The sequence below is a fragment of the Malaclemys terrapin genome, chromosome 11 (assembly GCF_027887155.1).
Source record: "Malaclemys terrapin pileata isolate rMalTer1 chromosome 11, rMalTer1.hap1, whole genome shotgun sequence".
Classification (NCBI taxonomy): Eukaryota; Metazoa; Chordata; order Testudines; family Emydidae; genus Malaclemys; species Malaclemys terrapin.
In genome coordinates, this window is record NC_071515.1 from 4,570,764 (window position 1) to 4,593,833 (window position 23,070).

At 48.7% G+C, this 23,070-nt stretch overlaps 1 protein-coding gene across 3 annotated transcripts in view; it reads left to right on the forward strand.

Annotated features, from left to right (window-relative positions):
• Positions 1-23,070, forward strand: part of RAB17 (RAB17, member RAS oncogene family) — a 93,462-nt gene that overhangs the window by 47,254 nt on the left and 23,138 nt on the right. For 2 of the 3 annotated variants that reach the window (XM_054043460.1, XM_054043459.1), the window contains exon 2: positions 20,050-20,185. In XM_054043460.1, coding sequence (XP_053899435.1) covers positions 20,174-20,185 — 12 coding nt within the window. In that variant the 5' untranslated portion in view covers positions 20,050-20,173. Of the gene's footprint in view, positions 1-19,688; positions 19,892-20,049; positions 20,186-23,070 lie in introns of those variants that run through there. The other variant, XM_054043458.1, reaches the window with a different exon arrangement.

Sequence of the window (23,070 nt, forward strand, 5' to 3'; positions counted from 1 at the left end):
GGTGTGGGGTGCAGGAGGGGTGAGGGGTACAGCAGGGGGTCAGGGTGCAGGGTGCGGCGGGGGCTCAGGGCAGGGGGTTGGGATGCAAGAGGGGTGCAGGGTGCGGCAGGGGGCTCAGGGCAGGGGGTAGGGGTGCAGGAGGGGTGCCGCATGGGGCTCAGGGCAGTGGGTTGGGATGCAGGAGGGGCGTGTTGTGAGGCAGGGGGTCAAGGTGCAGGAGGGGTACAGGGTACAGCAGGGAGTCAGGGTACAGGAGAGGTGCAGCATGGGGCTCAGGACAGTGGGTGCGGGGTGAGGAAAGGGGCTCAGGGCAGGGGTAGGGGTGCAGGAGGGGTGCGGCAGGGGGCTCAGGGCAGGGGATAGAGGTGCAGGAAGGGTGAGGCAGGGGGTTCAGGGCAGGGGTTGGGCAGGGGGTAGGGGTGCAGGAGGGGTGCGGCAGGGGGCTCAGGGCAGGGGGTAGGGGTGCAGGAGGGGTGCGGCAGGGGGCTCAGGGCAGGGGGTAGAGGTGCAGGAGGGGTGAGGCAGGGGTTCAGGGCAGTGGGTTGGGATGCAGGAGGGGCATGTGGTGAGGCAGGGGGTTCAGGGCAGGGGGTCAAGGTGCAGGAGGGGTGCAGGGTACAGCAGGGGGTCGGGGTGCAGGAGGGGTGCGGCATGGGGCTCAGGGCAGTGGGTGTGGGGTGAGGCAGGGGGCTCAGGGCAGGGGGTCGGGGTGCAGCATGGGGCTCAGGGCAGGGGTGCAGGAGAGGTGTGGGGTGAGGCAGGGGGTTCAGGGCAGGGGGTTGGGGTGCAGGAGGGGTGCGGCAGCGGGTAGGGGTGCAGGAGGGGCGTGTGGTGAGGCAGGGGGTCAGGGGGCAGGAGGGGTGCAGGGTACAGCAGGGGGTCGGGGTGCAGGAGGGGTGCGGCATGGGGCTCAGGGCAGTGGGTTAGGATGCAGGAGGGGTGCGGGGTGAGGCAGGGGGCTCAGGGCAGGGGGTTCGGCTGCAGGAGGAGTTCGGGGGCAGGATCTGGTCCAGCACCTACCGGGGGGCGGGGCAGGCTCCCTGCCTGCCTGTCTGTCTGCCCTGCCCCGCGCTGCTCCGGGAAGAGGCTGGAACGTGGAGAAGGGGGGGCGGGGGGGCTGTGTGTTGATGTTGCTTCAGGCAGCGCCTTCAGCAGCTCCCATTGGCCGCGGTTCCCCGTTTCTGGCCAATTGGAGCTGCTGGGGTGGCTGCCTCAAGCAACAGCAACACACAGCCCCTCTACCCGCCCTCCCCCCCGACGTTCTAGCCTCTTCCCGGAGTGGCAGGGCCGGCTCTGGCTTTTTTGCCACCCTAGGAAAAAAAGCCTCCCGCCGCCGGGGAGTGCAGCAGGGGAGGGCGCCGAGCCCGGCCGCGGGCCTGCTCTCCCCGACCGGCCGGGGATCCGCTCTCCCCAGCGGCCAGATCGCCGGGAGGAGGGTGGAAAGCCCAGCCGGGGCTCCGCTCTCCCCGGCGGCCAGATCGCCGGGGGGAGGGTGGCGAGCCCGGCTGGGGCTCCGCTCTCCCCGGCGGCCAGAGAACCTGGCCAGGGCTCCACTCTCCCCGGTGGCCAGAGAGCCCAGGCCAGGGCTCCGCTCTCCCTGGCGGCCAGAGCGGCTCCGCTCTCCCCGGCGGCCAGAGCGCCGGGAGGAGGGTGGAGAGCCCGGCTGGGGCTCCACTCTCCCCGGCGGCCAGAGAACCCGGCCAGGGCTCCGCTCTCCCCGGCGGCCAGTTAAGCTGACTGGTTTGTGATGCTCCTGGTTGTCCTTATTCCCCTTTCTATAGATTAGCACTATATTTGCCCTTTTCCAGTCCTCTGGGAATCTCTCACATCTTCCATGATTAGGGCTATCAATTAATCGCAGTTAACTCACGCGATTAACTCAAAAAATTATCTGTGATAAAAAAAAAATCAATTGCGTTTAATCGCACTGTTAAACAATAGAATACCAACTGAAATGTATTAAATATTTTTGAATGTTTTTCTACATTTTCAAATATATTGATTTCTATTATAACACAGAATACAAACTGTACAGTGCTCACTTTATATTATTTTTTATTACAAATATTTGCACTGTAAAAATGATGAACAAAATATTATTTTTCAATTCACCTCATACAAGTACTAAAGTGCAATCTCTATCTTGAAAGTGTAACTTACAAATGTAGTTTGTTTTTGGTTACATAACTGCACTCAAAAACAAAACAATGTAAAACTTTAGGGCTTACAAGTCCACTCAGTCCTACTTCTTGTTCAGCCAATCACTAAGACAAACAAGTTTGTTTATATTTACGGGAGATAATGCTGCCTGCTTCTTATTTACAATGTCACCTGAAAGTGAGAACAGGCATTCGCATGGCACTTTGGTAGCTGGCGTTGCAAGGTATTTACGTGCCAGATATGCTAAACATTCGTATTTCCCTTCATGCTTCAGCCACCATTCCACAGGACATGCTTTCATACTGATGATGTTCATTACAAAAATAGTGCGTTAATTAAATTTGTGACTGAACTCCTTGGGGGAGAATTGTATGTCCCCTGCTCTGTTTTACCCACGTTCTGCCATATATTTCATGTTATAGCAGTCTCGGATGATGACCCAGCATGTTTGATTTACAAATACTGTCACTGCAGATTTGACAAAACGCAAAGGTACCAATGTGAGATTTCTAAAAATAGCTACAGCACCTAGACCCAAGGTTTAAGAATCTGAAGTGCCTTCCAAAATCTGAGAGGGACGAGTTGTGGAGCATGCTTTCAGAAGTCTTAAAAGAGCAACACTCTGATGCAGAAACTACAGAACCCGAACAACCACCAAAAATCAACCTGGTGGCATCTGACTCAGATGATGAAAATGAACATGCATTGGTCCGCTCTGCTTTGGATTGTTATCGACCAGAACCCATCATCAGCATGGAAGCATGTCCTCTGGAATGGTGGTTGAAGCATGAAGGGACATATGAATCTTTAGCGCATCTGGCACGTAACTATCTTGTGATGCCAGTTACAACAGTCCATGCGAACGCCTGTTCTCACTTTCAGGTGACGTTGTAAACAAGAAGTGGGCAGTATTATCTCCTGGAAATGTAACCAAACTTGTTTGTCTGAGTGTTTGGCTGAAGTAGTACTGAGTGGACTTGTAGGCTCTAAAGTTTGACAGTGTTTTATTTTTGAATGCAGTTATTTTTTTGTACATAATTGAACATTTGTAAGTTCAACTTTCATGATAAAGAGATTGCACCACAGCACTTGTATTAGGTGAATTGAAATATACTATTTCTTTTGTTTTTTACAGTGCAAATATTTGTATTAAAAATGAATAGAAAGTGAGCACTGTACACTTTGTATTCTGTGTTGTAATTGAAATCAATATATTTGAAAACGTAGAAAACATCCACAAATATTTAAATAAATGATATTCTATTGTTGTTTAACAGTGCAATTAATCATGATAAATTTTTTTAATCGCTTGAGAGCCCTATCCATGACTTTTTGAAGATAATCACTAATGGCTCAGAGATCTCCTCAGTCAGGTCCTTGAGTATTCTACGATGTATTTCATCAGGCCTTGGTGACTTGAAGACATCTAACTTGTTTAAATAATTTTTAGCTTGATCTCTCCCTATTTTAGCCTCTGATCCTACCTTATTTTCACTGGCATTCACTATGTTAGACCTCCAGTCACTGCTAACCTTTTTGGTGCAAAGTGAAATAAAAGTCATTTAGCACTTCTGCTATTTCCACATTTTCTGTTATTGTTTTCTCCCTCCCTCCCCATTGAGTAATGGGCCTACCCTGTCCTTGGTCTTCCTCTTGCTTCTAAGGTATTTGTTTTCTTGTTACCCTTTATGTCTCTAGCTAGTTTAATCTCGTTTTGTGCCTTGGCCTTTCTAATTTCATCCCTACCTACTTGTGTTTGTTTATATTCATCCTTTCTAATTTGACCTAGTTTCCACTTTTTGTAGGACTCTTTTTTGATTTTTAGATCATTGAAGTTCTCCTGGTTAAACCAGGATGGTCCCTTGACATACTTTCCATCTTTCCTACGCAGTGGGATAGTTTCCTCTTGTGCCCTTAATAATGTTTCTTTGAAAAACTGCCCACTCTCTTGAACTGTTTTTCCCCTTAGACTTGCTTCCCATGGGATCTTACTTACCACCTCCCTGAGTTTGCTAAAGTCTGCCTTCTTGAAATCCATTATCTTTATTGTGCTGTTTTCCCTCCTACCATTCCTTAGAACCATGAACTCTGTCATTTTATAATCTCTTTCACCCAAGCTGCCTTTCACTTTCAAATTCTCAGCCAGTTCCTCTCTATTTGTCAAAATCTAGGACATCCTCTCTCCTAGAAGCTTTCTCCACCTTCTGAAATGAAAAAAAAGGTCTTCAATACATTCCAAGAACTTATTGGATAATCTGTGCCCTGCTGTGTTATTTTCCCAGCAGATGTTTGGGTAGTTGAAGTCTTCCATCACCACCACGTTCTGTGCTTTGGATGATTTTGTTAGTTATTTAAAAAAAGCCTCATCCACCTCTTCTTCCTGATTAGGTGGTCTGTAGTAGATCCCTGCCATGACATCGCCCTTGTTTTTTCCCCCTTTTAGCCTTACCCAGAGATTTTCAACAAGTCTGTCTCCTATTTCCATCTCAGCCTGAGTCCAAGTGTATACATTTTTAATATATAAGACAACACTCCTACCTTTTTTCCCCGTCTGTCCTTCCTGAGCAAGCTGTACCCTTCTATACCAATATTCCAGTCATGTGGATGGGGAATTGAGACATTAAGGTGAAAAATGACTGAAATGCTTACTAATTTGGGGTGCTTCAGTTGTTGGGTGCCCAAGCTGGGACACCTAGGGTTGGTTTTCAGAGGTGCTGTGTGGACACAGCTCCCATTGACTTCAATTGCACTGGTGAGTGCTAAGCACTCCTGACAAGCAGGCCCTACACATCTCAAATTGGGCAGAAAATGAAGAACACGGCATAGTGGCCACCTGTGAACATTTTTAAGTGACTTGCTCTGCATCACACAGGAAACCTGTAGAAGATTCAGAGGTAGAACTGCCTTATATCCACAAGCCCATCCTTTCTCTTCCTGCTGCCCCTTGACTCATTCACTACAAACCTCAGAATTGTGAGGACGTTTTTCCTGGGGGCAGGTTACCCCCCTGCTGCTTACAGCAGGCTTTCTTGCATCGTTCCCTAAAGCAGCAGGTGGTACTGGCTACAAGATGCTGGACTAGGTGGATCATTGGTCTGATCCAGACTGGCAATTGCTTTGTTCCCTTCTTCAGCAAATGCAGCGAGAATCCTACAGCCCATTCGCTGCCCAGCCCAGATTCATGGCTATGGCAGCTTTTGTACGGAACAGGAATGGCGGCAGTGAATAAGGGCAATTGGAGGGGACAGAAGGACAGCTTTATCCACGAGGACCTCTTTTTATGCAGCCACTAGCGCTGGTGCTGCATCACCCCAAAGGAGGAGACACATTAATGGCGGATTGCAACTAATTAAAAACTCCCCAAAATAATTTGTAATATTTTTTTCAATTATAAAGTTGCTGTAGGTAATAAATAGAGCAGAGGATGGTTTCTCCCTGAGGTATCTTCATTCCTACCTACTTGACTGGCAGTGGATGACTCATTCCACCTTCTGTGTTATAAAACGACTAGGTTATCACTCCTATAGCCTTGGGTTGGATAAACCAAGATTACTCCAGCTCCTGCAGCTAACGAGACTGCTTCTATGCCTATGATCTCTTACAGAGCCTCTGTAACACCTTCTGTCTGCAGGGATGAGGTTAACTGGCTCAAACACCAGAGCCTGGCTTTCAGTGCCCCCCTGGAAGAAACAGGAGAGTCAAGGTGGCTGTTCGCCCAGTGAAAAGCATGACAGAGATACAGAACCCATCACAAAACGTTCTCACTGTTAGCCCCTGCAACATATCATGCCTCACCGCTAGCTTTTGGGGCAGGACTTTTGAAAACCTGCTTTAGCACATGGGATAGCTTTCCAAATCCACATCAGATACTGTTAGCTGCTTAGCTGTCATTTCAGACTCTTGCTACCATTAAAAAAAAAAAAGCAAATCTGTTTGCGCACTAGGTTGTTTTGCACATTTAGATGGTAATTGACAACATTTCTGGAGACTATGGCTTCCAAATCCTTGACAATTTCAGCTGGAAATAGAACTTGGATACACATGATCCACACCAGAGAAGGGAATGTTTTACTTTGTTTCCAAGTTTTGCCATGGAACCAATCCTCTCCCTTTGAAGTAGCCCTTGAGTAAAATATAGACCACAAGGCCCTAATTCCTGAGAAACAGAGGCGTGGTTCATGAAGATCTCTACATGTAAAGTTGCCTCTCATTCCAAGCAAAAGATTGGAGAAGATGGAGCAGGGCATGCTGGGATATGTAGGTAGCATCACATTAAAGATGGGAGTGGCTACAGCCTGGGGCATTTTATATAAACTAGATGCAGTCCCTGAGCTCCTGGCAAGTTGCCAACACAGCCCTCTGAGCAGTGTGAAACCTACGGCTGCAGGAAAGTAGGAATTGCCCTATCAGAGCCGAGCAGTGATCTGCCTACTCTGCTAGTCTATGCTGGATAGCAGCCAGTATCGGATACTTTAGAGCACTGGTTTTCCAACTGTGGGATGCGTCCCCCTGGGGTGGCGTGATGAGGTTATCAGGGGGGCATGAGGTAAGGCGCTGGGTTGCAGCTGGCTGGGTTTCCAGGCCAGCGCAGTGGGTGGAGCAGGCAGAGATTTGGTGTTGACAGGGGAAGTACAGCCCTGCTCAGCCCCACCTTGGCAGCAGCCTACTGCTCTCCTGTTCCTTGATCATGGAGGACTGACTCCCTGTGTGCTCTCCCTGATGCTGGCCTGGCCACTCAGCTGGTCACAGGCCCATGAATTTTAAACCCTCCAGAGCCTGCAAGGGGGGAAGGAGAGCAAGGATCCCCAGTTCGCTTGGTGAGCCTCAGGGATCTGGCCCCTGCTTCTGAAACTTCTACCTTCTCGGTGGCAGGGGTTACAGCGACCACATGCAAAGACTCTGGAACGCTGGCTCAGCCCACCTCTACCTCACTGCGCCACCAAGCCAGCAGCGTGATCAAGGCAGCTTCTGGATGGCCTTTGGGTTATCTGAGGAAAACACCCTTCCTCTTCGGGCCATGGAAACTTCCCAAGTTAGATGCAATCGGGTGAAAGTGCTCCAGTGTGAATCTGGGCAGCTAAGATGCAGCTAGTACATAAGGGTATCGCTCGGAGTTGGGAGAGTCCAAACCCAGCAGTGCGGTCAACATAACCTGTTCCTGTTTGAACTAGCACAATGAGTTTGTGCCTGAACCCAGAAGCTCATACTTGGTCAAGTAAGTAGCATAAACAGTGCTCAGCCGGGTGTGGTTATTGAAGCTAAAATCTAATTCATAAACAAAAAGCTAGCTAAGAGAGACTACGGCTGACAGCGTGTTTCCATGGAATCCAGCTAACACTCCAAAAACAATGTCACACGCTCAGCTTTTCAAAGCCTAAACGTCAGAAAGTCTGGCTACAAACAGCTAAGAATTCCAACCATTCTCATTACTATGTGTTACAGTAACAGTAGAGGCTCTACTGGGCCGGGCACCGTACATACACATAGGAAGAGGCAGTCCCTGCCCCAAAGAGACTACTATGTAGATAGACAGAGGGAGGGAGGGGAAATAGAAGTGCAAACAGGTGAGGTGACTCTCCCAAAGTCACACAGACCCAAAAGCCAAATTGGGGTGGAACCCAGAATGAAAGCCAGATCTCCAAAGTCCCAGTCCAGTGTCCTATTGCCAAATAGACTGAACACCAGAGTAATACATATCTAACACTTTTTCACTGATAGATTTCAAAGCACTTAACAATGGAAGGTCAATATCATTAGTACCATTTTACAGATGGGGAAACTGAGACCTGGGGCAGCAAAGTGACTTGCCCAAGGTCACCCAGCAAACCAGCAGAAGTACCAGGGATACGAGGAGATTATTGGGAATAGGTTCCTGCAGTAGGAGAAAGGCTTTTATAATCTAGTCATTTATTTTGACCTTTCAATAGGTTTCCAGACGTCCATATACATTAGAAGTAAACATTTTTTCCATCCAATTGCCATCCTGTGATGGGGGAAGAATTTTAAAAATGGTGAAGGTAAACAAAAAACAAAGGGAAGAACTACAGATGGACTCTAAGACCCTCGGCTCAGACCTCTGCACCAGAAAGTCTCACCTCTAACTCTCCTGATGGCCAGCTCCATAGATGCCAACTTTCTCCAGCGCTGGTGGATGCCCACACCCCCGCCCCCGCCCCTTTCCCCGCCCCTGACCCCGCCCCCATTCCAACCCCATCCCCAACTCTGTCCCTTCCTTGCCCCTATTGGATCCCTTCCCCAAATACCTGCCTCTTCCCCCAGCGTGCCACATTTCCCCTCCTCCTCCCTCCCATGAATCAGCTGTTTTGCAGCGCAAGCGCTGGGAGGGAGGGGGAAGAAGCAGGACGCGGCGGTGCGCTCGCGGAGGAGGCGGAGGCGAGCTAGAGTGGAGGGCGGGGTGGGGCCACGGGGCGCTGCCAGGTGGGTGCTGAGCACCCACCAATTTTTTTCCGTGGGTGCTCCAGCCCCGGAGCATCTACGGAGTTGGTGCCTATGGCCAGCTCCCCTGACAAGTTTTTGCCAGCTTAGCTGTGTCAGTCAGGGGTATGTGAAGTCATGATCCCAGGTGACATAGCTGTGCTGGCAAAAGCCCCTAATGTAGATTCAATTGGCGTATTGCACTTTCGCCAACAAAGTTTATTTCAGCCCCCTCAAGAGAAACAAGCTATATAGGTAAAAGCAGAGTTTTGCCGGCATAGCTACAACCCCACTAGGAATTCTTTGCTGATAGTGGCAAAGGATTCCTAGTGTATACCTGGCCTGTGACGCTGGCTCCCGTAAAGGGTTTGATTCTGCATGTGAGCACCCAAAACTCCCCTTTAAGAGAGAGAGAGATTTGGATGTTCAAGAAATACAGGACTGGGCCCCAAATACCCTGTAAAACAGTTTCATCCTAACATTGCAATGCTGTTTAGCAGCACACATGAGAAAATGCAATCACCATTGTTAAGCAGAACACTTGGCAAAGTGCTTTGAGATCCTGTGATGAAAAGGGCTAAGTCTACAAAGAAAAGTCTCAGATCTAATTTGTTCAGGGGCGGATACGACACAGATGGGTGGGACTGAACTGCTAAAAGTTCACAGCTACTCTGAGGCCAAGTATGTGAACGTTAAGCAGCTTTTCCTGTAAAATGCGCCGCTAGGACGTGTCTGTCCGGTGCCTCGGCTGCTATATTTGTCCGGCTGTCGGCTCTCGAGACACAAAATTCAATGCGAGACTTTTTGTGGTCTGATATACTTGTTAAATAGTGCCCTCTAGTGGCACCTGGATGACTGTGACCTCTAAAGCTCAGATCCTCAAAGATGTTTAGGCTCATGACTTCATAGAATCTTAGGCCTGGGCTACACTAGCGGGGGGCGGGGGTGTGTGTTCGAACTAAGATACACAACTTCAGCCATGCTATTTGCGTAGCTGAAGTCAAAGTATCTTAGTTCAACGTACCTAGCCGTCCTCACGGCAGCAAGTCGACTGTCACGGCTCCCGCGTCGACTTCACTTACTCCTCCTGCCGAGGTGGAGTACGGACGTCGATTAGCGGATCGATTTATCGCATCCAGATGAGATGCGATAAATCGATCCCTGATACATCGAACACTACCTGCCGATCCAGCGGGTAGTACAGTCGTACCCATAGATTCCAAGGCCAGCAGGGACCATTGTCTTTTTAGTCTAACATCTTGCATTACACACAGGCCAGAGAACTGCCCCAAAATAATTCCCACAGCAGATCTTTTCGAAACATAATCCAATCTTGATTTAAAAATGGTCAGTGATGGAAAATCCACCTCATCCCCTGGTAAATTGTTCCAATGATTAATTACTCTCATTTTTATACCTTATTTCCAGTTTGAATTTGTCTAACTTCAACTTCCATCCCTTAGATCATGTTTTACCTTTCTCTGCTCGATTGAAGAGCCCATTGTTTAAAATAGTTGTTCCCCGTGTAGATACTTACAGACTGTAATCAAGTCACCACATAACCGTCTCTTTGTTCGGATAAATAGATGGAGCGCCTTGAATCTATCACTGTAGCGCATGTTTTCTAATCCTTTAAACATTCTCAGGGGTCTTCTCTGAACCCTCTCCAATTTATCAACATCCTTCTTGAATTGTGGACACCAGAACTGAAAATGGTATTCCAGCAGCGGTCGCACCGGTGCCAAAGAGAGGTAAAATAACCCCTCTACTCCTACTCAAGATTCCCGTTTATTGCATTTGCCTATTTTGACAGTGTCACACTGGGGCTCATGGTCAGCTGATTATGTACCACAACCCCTAAATCTTTTGCAGAGTCACTGCTTCCCAGGATAGAGTCCCCCATCCTATAGTATGGCCTCTATTCTCTGGTCCTAGCTGTATACATTTCCATTTAGCCGTATTAAAAATGCATATTGTTTGCTTGCATCCAGCTTACACAGCGATCCAGATTGCTCTGAATCAGTGACCTGTCCTCTTCATTACTTACTATTCCCCCGTTTTTGGGTCATCTGCAAACTTTCAGTGATGATTTTATGTTTTCTTCCAGGTCATTAATTAAAAAAAAAAAAAAAAAGTTAAATAGCATAGAGCTAAGAACTGATCCCTGAGGGACCACCCATTCCATGACGATTTCATTTGGAGACCTATCGATTTGCCAGTTTTTAATCCATTTAATGTGTGCCATGTACATTTTATATCGTTCTAGTTTTTTAGTCAAAATGTCATGCAGGACCAAGTCAAACGCCTTACAGAAGGCTTCAACGTGACCGCAACAAGACAGTGTTGCAACAGCTATGTTACATCAACACTATTACTTTTATCAACCAACTTGTAATCTGACGAGATAAAAAGATATCAAGTTCGTTTGAGAGGATCTATTTTCCATGAACTCGTGTTGATTGGCATTGTAGCTATTAGAAGCTTCCTGTAGTTAGCAACAAAGAGTCCTGTGGCACTTTAAAGACGAGGAGCCTACCTTTGAGGGGCTGGGCCTAAATGACGAGGTGAAGAGAGCGTACCGGTTCTCAGCTGATGTAAATTGGCACAGCTCCACTCACTTCAAAGGAGTTACGACGCTTTACAGTAGCTGAGCCCCAACTGCCCCGATCCCTATCCACACCCCCACCCCCGACCACCACCCTGAACTCCCCTGCCCTCTATCCAACCCCCCTGCTCCATGCTCCCTTACCGCGTTGCCTGGAGCACCAGTGGCTGGTGGTGCTACAGCCGAGCCGCCCGGCTGGAGCCAGCCATGCCTCTGCTGCCGCCACCACCATGCAGCTCAGAAACTGGCTCAGGCCGGGCTCTGCAGCTGCGCTGCCCCAGGAGCTCACAGCCCCGCCACCCAGAGCATTGCGCTGGCAGCGGGGCGAGCGAGCTGAGGCTGCAGGGGAGGAGGAACAGCGGGGAAGGGGCCGGGGGCTAGCCTCCCAGGGCAGAAGCTCGGGGGCAGGGCAGGACAGTCCCACGGGCCATAGTTTGCCCACCTCTGGTTTAAAGGGTGTGACGACACTAATATTTGAAAGGTTTCAGAGTAGCAGAAGTGGGCTGTAGTCCACGAAAGCTTATGCTCTAATAAATTTGTTAGTCTCTAAGGTGCCACAAGTACTCCTGTTCTTTTTGCTAATATTTGAAAGGTATTCTCTAGCCGTAAAGACAGATACAGAGATGAAACTGCTATGCAAATATCAGGGTCTTAAGCAGCTGCTAAGTGTGGAGTGACATTTTGTCCAACAGCTACAAAGAAATGGCTTTACATGAGCACGCTGAAACTTTTGAAGAGTTAAAAGTCTAATGCCCCATTAAAGGCTATTTGCCTTTTTTTCTAGTAACAGACAGGGCCATAATTGCGGTCCCTGCTAACAACCCTTTGGGGCACAAGCCGCACCCGGAGGGGTGGAGAGGAGGTGGGGTCCTGGATCCTTCTCGGCACTGCACATCTCTTAAGAAGTGATGCAACAAGCATGCTATTCAGGGCCGTCTCTAACTTTTTTGCCGCCCCAAGCAAGAAAAAAAAAGAGCGCCGCCCCACTGAAACACCCTCCCCGAGTGCCGCCCCGCCGAAACACCCCCCCGAGCGCCGCGCCACGCCATGCCACCGAAACAAAAACAACAACAACAAAAACCCTTGATCGCTGCCCTGCCAAACCCCCCCAAAATAAAAAATAAATACACCCTGCGCGCCACCCCAAGATTGGCCGCCCCTTACAAGGTGCCGCCCCAAGCACGTGCTTGGTTGGCTGGTGTCTGGAGCCGGCCCTGATGCTATTGCTACCCCTGCCAAGAGAGAGATATTGCACTCTGTATGACTCTCTGAGGGCAAGGTGATGTCCCTCCATACTCTGTACTGGACAGTGCTTTAATGGCACAGTCTGTCCCTTTCTCAGTCGCAAATATAGTAGGTTGTCCCTATAATTTCAAAATGGAGACAATGATCTGACAATGTCACCACCTGAACACGACACCAAGGGCACAAATAGTAGACGGGACAGATATATTAGACCATCTGAGCTCCCTTCCTTTTGGGCAGCTTGGATTCCCGTGGAGGGGGAGGGATGCCATCTCTTAGAGGTAGCGGGTATATATGCTTTGCACCTGGTTCTAAAACAGTTGCCTCATCTTTTAAATTAAGGAGATATTTTCCCCCAGGCTCTCTTTCCAATTAACTGTCCCATGTGCCTTTTAAGCTACCTGGATTGTGGAGATGCATTTCATATCTACTTCAGTAAAGATTGGTAGCATTCTACACAGGGTCCCCTCCCCCCGCCCCAACACAGGTGGAAATTCTTCTCAAAGGATGATTCTTCTTATCACCTGAGACTTTCAAGCCCCTGTTCTGAAACACGTCAAATTGCTGCACATAATGAAGACTCCAAGTCTTGTTCAGCTTGGATAGAACGGTTACTTGCCTTCTTGTAACTGTTGTTCTTCGAGAGGTGTTGTTCGTATCCATTCCAATTAGGTGTGCGTGCGCCGCGTGCACTGTCATCTGAAAGTTTTTCCCCTAGCTGCACCCGTCGGGTCAGCTGTGGAGCTCCCTGGAGTGGGGCCTCCATAGCGATCTATATATGACCCTGCCGACCTGGCATCTCCTCAGTTCCTTCTTGCTGGCTACTCTGACAGAGGGGAAGGCAGGTAGGTTTGGAATGGATATGAGCAACACATCTCGAAGAACAACAGTTACGAGAAGGTGAGTAATCGTTCTTCCTTCTTCGAGTGCTTGCTCATATCACTTCTAATTAGGTGACTCCCAGGTCTTACCTAGGCGGTGGGGGTCGGAGTTATGGAATCGCTGGTTGGAGCACCACTCTGCAGAAAGCTGCATCATCTCTAGCATCATCTCATATCTGACCCAATCAGAAACATCAAGTACCAGGAATCAATCTGTTCTAGGAACATAGGGATTGCCAAACTGGATCATTCAGTCCAATATCGTGTCTCTGACAGTGGCTAGCTCCAGACATCTCAGAGGAAGTGCAAGAACCCCAAAATAGGCAGCTGTGTTATAATCTGGTCCCAGGAAGGTCTTATTCTATACCATAGGTTACAGAATGGTTTAAAACCTGAAGCATCTCATTCAAAGCTTTGTTTGCATTAACTGTTATAACTGGAGATTCTTGTTATATTCTATCCCTCTTTGAATCTTACTAAATCCTTGGCCTCCGCAGCATCATGGGGCAATGAGTTCCAGTGTCTAATGACACATGGAATGGGAAAAACGTTTCCTTTTATTGGTTTTGAATTTGCTACCGTCAGTTTTCACTGAATATCCCCTTGTTATTGCATTATGGGAGAACAAAGGCTCCCTCTCCGCCTTCTCTCTCACATTCATTCTTGCAAGATTTCTTATACAATTTGGCAAAAAATGACAAAATATGGCTGGCATAAATGTTGTGCAAGCACCCATGCTTTATGGTGCTAAATCAGCCTCCTCACAGGGTGAGTACGAGTTGCAGCAAGCAGTATGTTCCTACACCATCCCTGCCAAAATTTGGTTTTGGATCCAAATCTGGATATCAGGACCTCCTGCCCCTGAAGTATGAGAGCTGTCAGATAAAAACCAGCTGTGAAATTCAAATACCAAACTCCACTATAGTTTGGTTTAGGCCTATCACTAGACAATACTAACCTGGAAAATAATAGGGGAGTTTGGGGGTTCCAGTGCTCCTATCATATAACTCCTATCACCATAACTAGTGCCAGGGTTACAGGGCTCCTTCCTACCCCACATGATGGGTTATACGGGCTCTCCTCAGCCTACTCCCCAGAACTCAGCTCTCTCTGTGTCCTAGCACCCTCCCCTCCACCCCGAGGGGGACAGAGGGTGCAGCAGGGTGGGGACCTCGGCTTGCAAGGGACACAAGGTCTGACCATGGCCTACAAAGGTCACAAGGTCTCACCCTATCACTCGAACCCAAGGCCCACTCACCAAAATCCCAGGCCTTTTATCTCTGGGAACCGTTCATTGGTTTCTCTTGACCACACTGGAAACCAGCCACAAGGTGCGACAAAGAAACAACTCCATTCCGGTACCTCAGTTAGGTAGTGGGCACAGGCGTCAACTTTTTTCTGCGCCAGTGGCTGCTCGCACTCCTGGCCCCGCCTCCCGCCCCAACTCCACCCCTGCCCCAAAGTCCCCGCCCTAACTCCACCCCTCCCCAAATCACCACCTCGGCCCCGCCTCCTCCCCCAAGTGTGCCGCATTTCCTCCCCCCTCCCCCCAGGCTTGCTGCGTGAAACAGCTGTTTTGTGGCGCAAGCACTGGGAGGGAGGGAGTGAGAAGCAGGACACGGTGGCGTGCTCAGGGGAGGAGGCGGAGGTGGAGTGGAGGCAGGCTGGGGTGGGGGAGCGGAGGGGGGAAGCTGCAGGTGGGTGCTCACCAATTTTCCCTGTGGGTGCTCCAGCCCCGGAACACCCACAGAGTCGGTGCCTATGGTACTAGGTACATTCCTACTTACCCCACTGTGGCTTGAAGGGGCTGTGAGGAAGGGAAGAAACTCCCTAGTCCTTTGCCAGTGGGCCCATGGGAGAAAAAGTTCCTTCCTGACCCTACAGAGGCAAATCAGCTAGACCTGCAGCATCTGTCAGGTGAGGTTCCCACTCCTCATTTGTGTGGGTCCGATGGCTGCTGGAACGGAGCCGAAAGAGACTCCATATGGCCCCCGCTCAGAGTTAAATCCTGGGAGGTGGGGAATGCTGGCCAATCAGTCCCCCAGTCGGCCAATGGGTGCCAGAGACTCCCAGGGGGAGGCTCTACCTATTATGACTTGGTGAGTGTCTCCCTCCTTTGCCACAGGGACTTCTAGAAGGTGGAATAATGTTGCTGTGCATGGTGTCAAGGCTGCTAAGCTGTTACAGCCGCTCAGTGCTCCTCTCCTGGGTGCTCCGGTGTGATCAGCACTAGCAGAGAGCACAGCCTGCTCATTCAGCAGACCTTGATGTTACTCCTAGAGAAAGACCACAGGCATGGTTCAGTGACAAAGGCACTCGACCAGGTTTATTGCCCTCAAGGCACAATGCTAATGACTTGCACAAGTCCATTAACAGGAGAAGGAGCAGCTCAATTAGCAGCAGGAATCTCTGCTGTCCCCTCCGCCACACAAAGGGTTAGGCTGGGATACCCCAACATTTATAGACCGAGACAAACAACCGGGCTAAACAACTTTCATGACATCTGTTTGTTACCTCCCCTTGTTCCTGATATCTCAGACAAAACACGTCCTTTCATTGTTCTCTCAAATCGCCTTATCTTGTACTATATTGTCTATATATCTGTACTAGCCTTCTGGAATGTACTTACGTAAATATCTAGTGCCTAGTACTTCTTAGGAGTGCCTGTGTTTTAACAACACTGGCAGCAACTTTGCCAAGTTCACGTACCAGACAGTGAACTTGTGAGTATCCGCTTTAATTTTTTTTTTTTTTTGGAGATATCCCATCTCCTAGAACTGGAAGGGACCTTGAAAGGTCATCGAGTCCAGCCCCCTGCCTTCACTAGCAGGACCAAGTACTGATTTTGCCCCCGATCCCTAAATGGCCCCCTCAAGGATTGAACTCACAACCCTGGGTTTAGCAGGCCAATGCTCAAACCACTGAGCTATCCCTCCCCCCTGTGAACTTTGGTTCACAGCCTATGGTTCAGGCTTCAGGTCCTGCACCAGGCCCAGCGCTCCAGGCTCCCACTCTCTTGCTATTAAAGGACTGTCCTCCTTTCACTGCTGGCCCCATCAAGTTCCCCCTCCTGTTGATGCAGGTGGGGCGGGGGGGGGAGAGGAGGGGGAAGAGAAGGAGAGGGGATGTGACATCTTTAAGTCCTGAAACTGATGGTCAGAACTGAAAGCCCGAGTGCTCTGAAAATGCCACAGTGCACCCACCATGTAGTTTCCACTTGGAAGTGTAGTGCTTTCATTGCCTCCAGTGGTACCTCTTCTATGCAGAGGGGTCAGAGTCAGCTCTCAGGGCCCATCTACACACAGATTCACACCAAAACAATAATAATTGGAGCCAGTTCAGTTATTTTGGTACCAAACTGTGTGTAGACACACTCGTTTCAGAAAATAAAAGAAAAAAGAAAAAAAAAGAGCTAAATCGCTTTAGCTAAGTTGGTAAAAATGAGTCACTTTGATTCAGAAATAAGAGTGGCCATGGAATGATTGGTGCCAAAATAACCCACTCAGTTATAGGAAACAGATTTAGTTATATTGGTGAAAGTTGGTATACAGACCAGCTCTGAATGACATTGGTGTAACTCCTCAGCACCCACAATGGCATTACTGTGCATTTCTTTGGCTATAACAGAGATCCAACGAATCAGGCCCCCAAAATCACAAGATTGGCTTTAAAATGTCGAGCTTTTAATTGTTTTTTTCTCCAGCTTTTAAGGCTCATGTTTTCAAATTTTTCTCCATAACCACAAGGGCTAGAAACTTGCTTAAAAACAAAACCAATCAGATTATCATGTTATTACACGATTCCGAGAGGTGAGGCTTGAAGGCAAAGACACCGAACGTCATCATGAGACTTGTGCTAAAATTGCAAGCGTTGTCCACACTGACAGATGCTTGTTTACACCAGCTGCAATCCTTGCTGTCTCTTCTCAGTCTCGATGCAGGATATGCCATTACATTAATGGGCAGTGGTTTCCTCACTATTGCTATATTAGGCTCCCTGAGAGAGACAAGAGCCTTCTTTCTCTATGAACAAGCAGGCTTCAGTGGCCTGGAGCAACTAGTCATTCCTTTAATTAAAAAGGAAGCAAGAAAATCCAAGTCTTAGAGTCTGTCTCCACCTCCGTTCCACCCTCTCTGGTTCTTTGCAAAGAGAGTGGATTTGCAATTCACAACCACGTAGCAAGCAGAAAATAGATCCCTGCAAATTGGAATTGCTCTGCATATTGGCCAGAACATCTCCTGGCACAAGGGCATGAACAGAGCATCGATGCACAGATGAGAAGTAACACCTAACCTCACCCATTCCTGGCCCTCCCAGGGGCAGAGGTGCTGGAACAATTTGCATAGTGGAGGTGCTGAGAGCCATTGAACCAAATTGTAAGCCCTGTATATAATGGAAACCACTTCAAGCCAGGGGGTGCTGCTGCACTCCCCACGTCCCTAGTTCCAGCACCTATGCTCAGGGTGGCGAGAATACAGGTGATCTTGGGTTCTGTAGTCATAGAATATCAGAGTTGGAAGGGACCTCAAGAGGTCATCTAGTCCAACCCCCTGCTCAAAGCAGGACCAATTCTCAACTAAATCATCCCAGCCAGGGCTTTGTCAAGCCGGGCCTTAAAAACCTCCAAGGAAGGAGACTCCACCACCTCCCTAGGTAACGCATTCCAGTGCTTCACCACCCTCCTAGTGAAATAGTGTTTCCTAATATCCAACCTGGACCTCCCCCACTGCAACTTGAGACCACTGCTCCTTGTTCTGTCATCTGCCACCACTGAGAACAGCCGAGCTCCATCCTCTTTGGAACCCCCCTTCAGGTAGTTGAAGGCTGCTATCAAATCCCCCCTCATTCTTCTCTTCTGGAGACTAAACAATCCCAGTTCCCTCAGCCTCTCCTCAAAAGTCATGTGCTCCAGACCCCTAATCATTTTTGTTGCCCTCCGCTGGACTCTTTCCAATTTTTCCACATCCTTCTTGTAGTGTGGGGACCAAAACTGGACACAGTATTCCAGATGAGGCCTCACCAATGTCGAATAAAGGGGAACGATCACGTTCCTCGATCTGCTGGCAATGCTCCTACTTATACAGCCCAAAATGCCGTTAGCCTTCTTGGCAACAAGAGCACACTGTTGACTCATATCCAGCTTCTTGTCCACTGTGACCCCTAGGTCCTTTTCTGCAGAACTGCTACCTAGCCATTTGGTCCCTAGTCTGTAGCAGTGCATGGGATTCTTCCGTCCTAAGTGCAGGACTCTGAACTTGTCCTTGTTGAACCTCATCAGGTTTTTTTTGGCCCAATTCTCTAATTTGTCTAGGTCCCTCTGTATCCGATCCCTACCCTCTAGTGTATCTACCACGCCTCCTAGTTTAGTGTCATCTGCAAACTTGCTGAGAGTGCAGTCCACATCATCCTCCAAATCATTAATAAAGATATTAAACAAAACCAGCCCCAGGACTGACCCTTGAGGCACTCCGCTTGAAACCGGCTGCCAACTAGACATGGAGCCATTGATCACTACCCGTTGAGCCTGACGATCTAGCCAGCTTTCTATCCACCTTACAGTCCATTCATCCAGCCCATTCTTCTTTAACTTGGTGGCAAGAATACTGTGGGAGACCGTATCAAAAGCTTTGCTAAAGTCAAGGAATAACACATCCACTGCTTTCCCCTCATCCACAGAGCCAGTTATCTCATCATAGAAGGCAATTAGGTTAGTCAGACACGACTTCCCCTTGGTGAATCCATGCTGACTGTTCCTGATCACTTTTCTCTCCTCTAAGTGTTTCATAATTGATCCCTTGAGGACCTGCTCCATGATTTTTCCAGGGATTGAGGTTAGGCTGACTGGCCTGTAGTTCCCCGGATCTTCCTTCTTCCCTTTTTTAAAGATGGGCACTACATTAGCCTTTTTCCAGTCATCCGGGACTTCCCCCAATCGCCATGAGTTTTCAAAAATAATGGCTAATGGCTCTGCAATCTCATCCGCCAACTCCTTTAGCACCCTTGGATGCAGCGCATCCGGCCCCATGGATTTGTGCACGTCCAGTTTTTCTAAATAGTCCCGAACCACTTCTTTCTCCACAAAGGGCTGGTCACCTCCTCCCCATACTCTGCTGCCCAGTGCAGCAGTCTGGGAGCTGACCTTGTTCGTGCTCCCTAAGGGGCCTGTTCCATCATTTCTGAAGCTGAGAATGGAACACTTCCCCCTCCCCCACCTTGCACTGAGCACAGCTCAGCAGGTCCAAAGATCAGGCATGGAGATTTTTAGGAATATTAACAACTTCCTGAATTCCCAGGGCTGCTGCCTCCAAACTAGTGAGTCATTCTTTTGTATAAGCAGGATGTTACATGATCGCGAATCACAATGGAAACAAGAAATCAAGGGGCGGACACAAGGCTTGCAGGACCTAGCAGAAAGTCAGAAAGGAGTAGAATTATGAAACTGTAGAAAGGAAGGAAACCCAGGCCAGCAGAATCACTCTCCTCAGCATTTCACAGGCATGCGCCGGGCCCCGCCCTTCGGAACAGAGGCCAGCTCCACTCAAATCACAACTCACCTTGATTACAGGTTTTTATAGCTCTGCATTCTTAAAGGCAAATCAACTAGCTGCTGAATCAGTGGACCTTAAACTTTACCAAGCACTGTTGTGTTTGTGTGTTGATGTGCTTGTGAAAGTACCTGGCTCTCCGTGGGGAGTTTCAAGAGGTGTGCTTTTTACTTTCTAGTTTGCCTGGATTTAACTTGCTTGAGCACTTGCCCAGCCCTGCTGCTACCGCTGCTTCCCAGCCAGCATTGTTTCAAACGTTCAATGGATTGAAGACGGCCCCCCACCCCCCTAGAAGAAAAGCAATGTTTAAAAAGGTGAGTTCTTCCTCTATCAATACCTTGCAAGAGCAGAAGGTGGGGGGATGGGGAAACCTAACCTGCAGCAGGCTGAGAAGGTGATGTACTTGCACCCATTTCATTTTTAAAGCACCTTTGGGTATGTTAGCAATGTGGGCACTGCAGGTCAAGGTGTGTGTAATGGGCCGTCACTGCACTTGACTGAGATGGCAGTGCATCTTTGGTTAATTTCAGGGGAAAGCTCTTTTGGATTATTTATTGCCTAGTGTGAGTTGAGTGCAGAGCACTGCACAGAGGAGACCCGGGCCCTGTCTCAAGGACCCTAGGGTTGAAAGAAGCAAAGAACTTCATTGAGCCCCAAAGCGCTGCTTGACCAGGAGCTGGGTTTACCGTGGAGAAAGGCAGCTTCCTCCTTTCAGCTTCCCAGAGTTGAGAGAGTTTGGGTGTCCGGGGTGGGGAGGAAGGCGGGAGGCCTTGCCCCTCCCAGCAGGGCTTCAAAGAATGATGGGGAAGGTTTTATCAGAATGAGACTCAGACCTCAGGACTCCCAAGATAATCCCGCAATAAAGTGAGACTATTTCTATAACTCATTTGGGTTAAGTATCAGAGGGGGAGCTGTGTTAGTCTGGATCTGTAAAAAGCGACAAAGAGTCCTGTGGCACCTTATAGACTAACAGAAGTATTGGAGCATGAGCTTTCGTGGGTGAATACCCACTTCATCAGATGCATGCGTATTCACCCATGAAAGCTTATGCTCCAATACTTCTGTTAGTCTATAAGGTGCCACAGGACTCTCTCATTTGGGTTAGACATTTTCTTTCAAGAATCAGGGGCCAGTCCTACTTCCAGTGGCTTTGATGAGAATGGATCGGGCCCTACATTGGTACAATACCATCCAGGAATGTCTTTAAGCCTTGAAATGTCCCCTTCTCATTTAGACCCTCAGATCCCAAGCTGATCTTTAGGTAAAAGTAAGCGTTAGCAATGACCATTTGTGTATACTCAGCATCAGCTTCAGCACTTCCTATGAGACGTCTGTCCCTGTAGTTTAAGGAGGAAGATTTCCAAAGGCACCAATGGCAGATAGGTGCCTGACTCCCAGGGAAAGTCCAGGAGAGTTAGGCACCTCCCTGCCAGTTCATTTTAAACTCTCGCTGAACCCTAAAGATGACCTAAACCACCTCAGCTAAAATGTTCAAAAATAGGCACCTAAAATTAGCCTCCCACGCCTATACTGAGGCAGCTAAATGCAGGGGCCTGGATTTCTACAGTGCGGAGCAAACATGGGAGCAGCTGGGTGCTCAGCGCTTTCAAAAGTCAGGCAGGTGCCTAAAGACAGACTTTAGAAGTTTAACTTTAGGCTCTTATTTTCAAAGGCTTGGCCATAGGTACAAAGGGGCTATTAAATGAAACGGCATCTTAAAGAAACCGTGCAGAGACCGTGTCATCACAAGAGCCCATTTTGACTGGTGTTCTTTAAAGACAAAAGAGCCAACTCTCCGAGTAGATAAAAATCAAATTCTCTTTTATCATTACCACCTCAGCAGTAAAAACCTTCCCCTCCCCGCAACCCCCTCCCATCACTACTGTGAAGTGGTTGAAACCACCACTCACCACATTGCATTCCAGGGTAGCCGACCACTCCATTTCTCACAGGCTTTCCGCAAAAGCCGTAAAACACTTGTTCAGACTGTTCAAGCTGCCGCATCCCTGCTTGGTGGCTTGAATAGTCTGTTCCTTCAGGAATTGAATGATCAGATCAATGGTGATCGAATTTAAGACAAGCACCCAGAAAGAGTAGTGTGGGGTTGGTCCAGCCCAAGTTACTGGGTTCTGTACAGTGGTAAGTGGGTGAGGTTTAATGGCCTGTGATAGGATCTAAGAGTCTCTTCTAGCCTTAAGCCTGCAAACCTATGAATTAATCCTCTTAACTTCAGTGTGCAGGCAGGCGGATTTCTCTAACAGGAATCAAATGACAGCAGCCTCAGGGCTAAGGGTTTAGCTGAGTCCAAGCTGCAGGCGAGTGTCAGAAAAAAATCCAAGTCACTATTGTTAACACAAAGGATTGTGCAGTGGACGATGGGGTCATCAGTGGACCACCTTTTCTCCCTAGTCTCTGAGCCTGCTCAGCCTGGCTTCAGTCCGGCCATGGTCTCGGCTTGCTTCCTTATGGGATCTGTCCACGCGTCTCATCTCAGCAATCACCGGGCAGCCCCTTTTCTTCTGCTTGGGGGGCTTGCTGGTTCAGGGACAGTTCCCCCAACACTGCCACTTTTCCCTACCCTTCTCCCTAAATTAGTGAGCTAACCAGTTGCAGAGACTTTCTGTAAAGCCTGAGGCAGCTCTGTAGTTTCTCCTGGCATCTAACCCCTCTTTCCTTTCAGGCGTTTGTCTGTATTAGAAAACTTGCTGCATTAGTGCAGCTAGTATAGTGAAAAATCATTCTGCATGGGGCTTGAGCATTGGCCTGCTAAACCCAGGGTTGAGAGTTCAATCCTTGAGGGGGCCACTTAGGGATCTGGGGCAAAAATCAGTACTTGGTCCTGCTAGTGAAGGTAGGGGGCTGGACTCGAAGACCTTTCAAGGTCCCTTCCAGTTCTATGAGGTAAGTATATCTCCATATTTAAATGAGTTCAAACGCATTGAAATTTGGGTTTCCTGTGAGGTAACCAGATTGATTTTAGTCAGACCGGTGCAAGTTTTCTAATGTGGACATGGCCTCAGTGTAGCTTAAGTAATGAGAGGTAGCAGGGGTAGCTTTGTTGTTTAGTGTTTTCCTCTCAGATGCCTTGTCACACTGGAACCAGAGTATTGTCAGAGTTTCCCTGCTCGGCTGTCAGGTGGGCTGGTGTTTGGTTCTCCCGCTCTTCAGAAGTGCTCCTGTCAGAGTGCGGGGGAAAGGA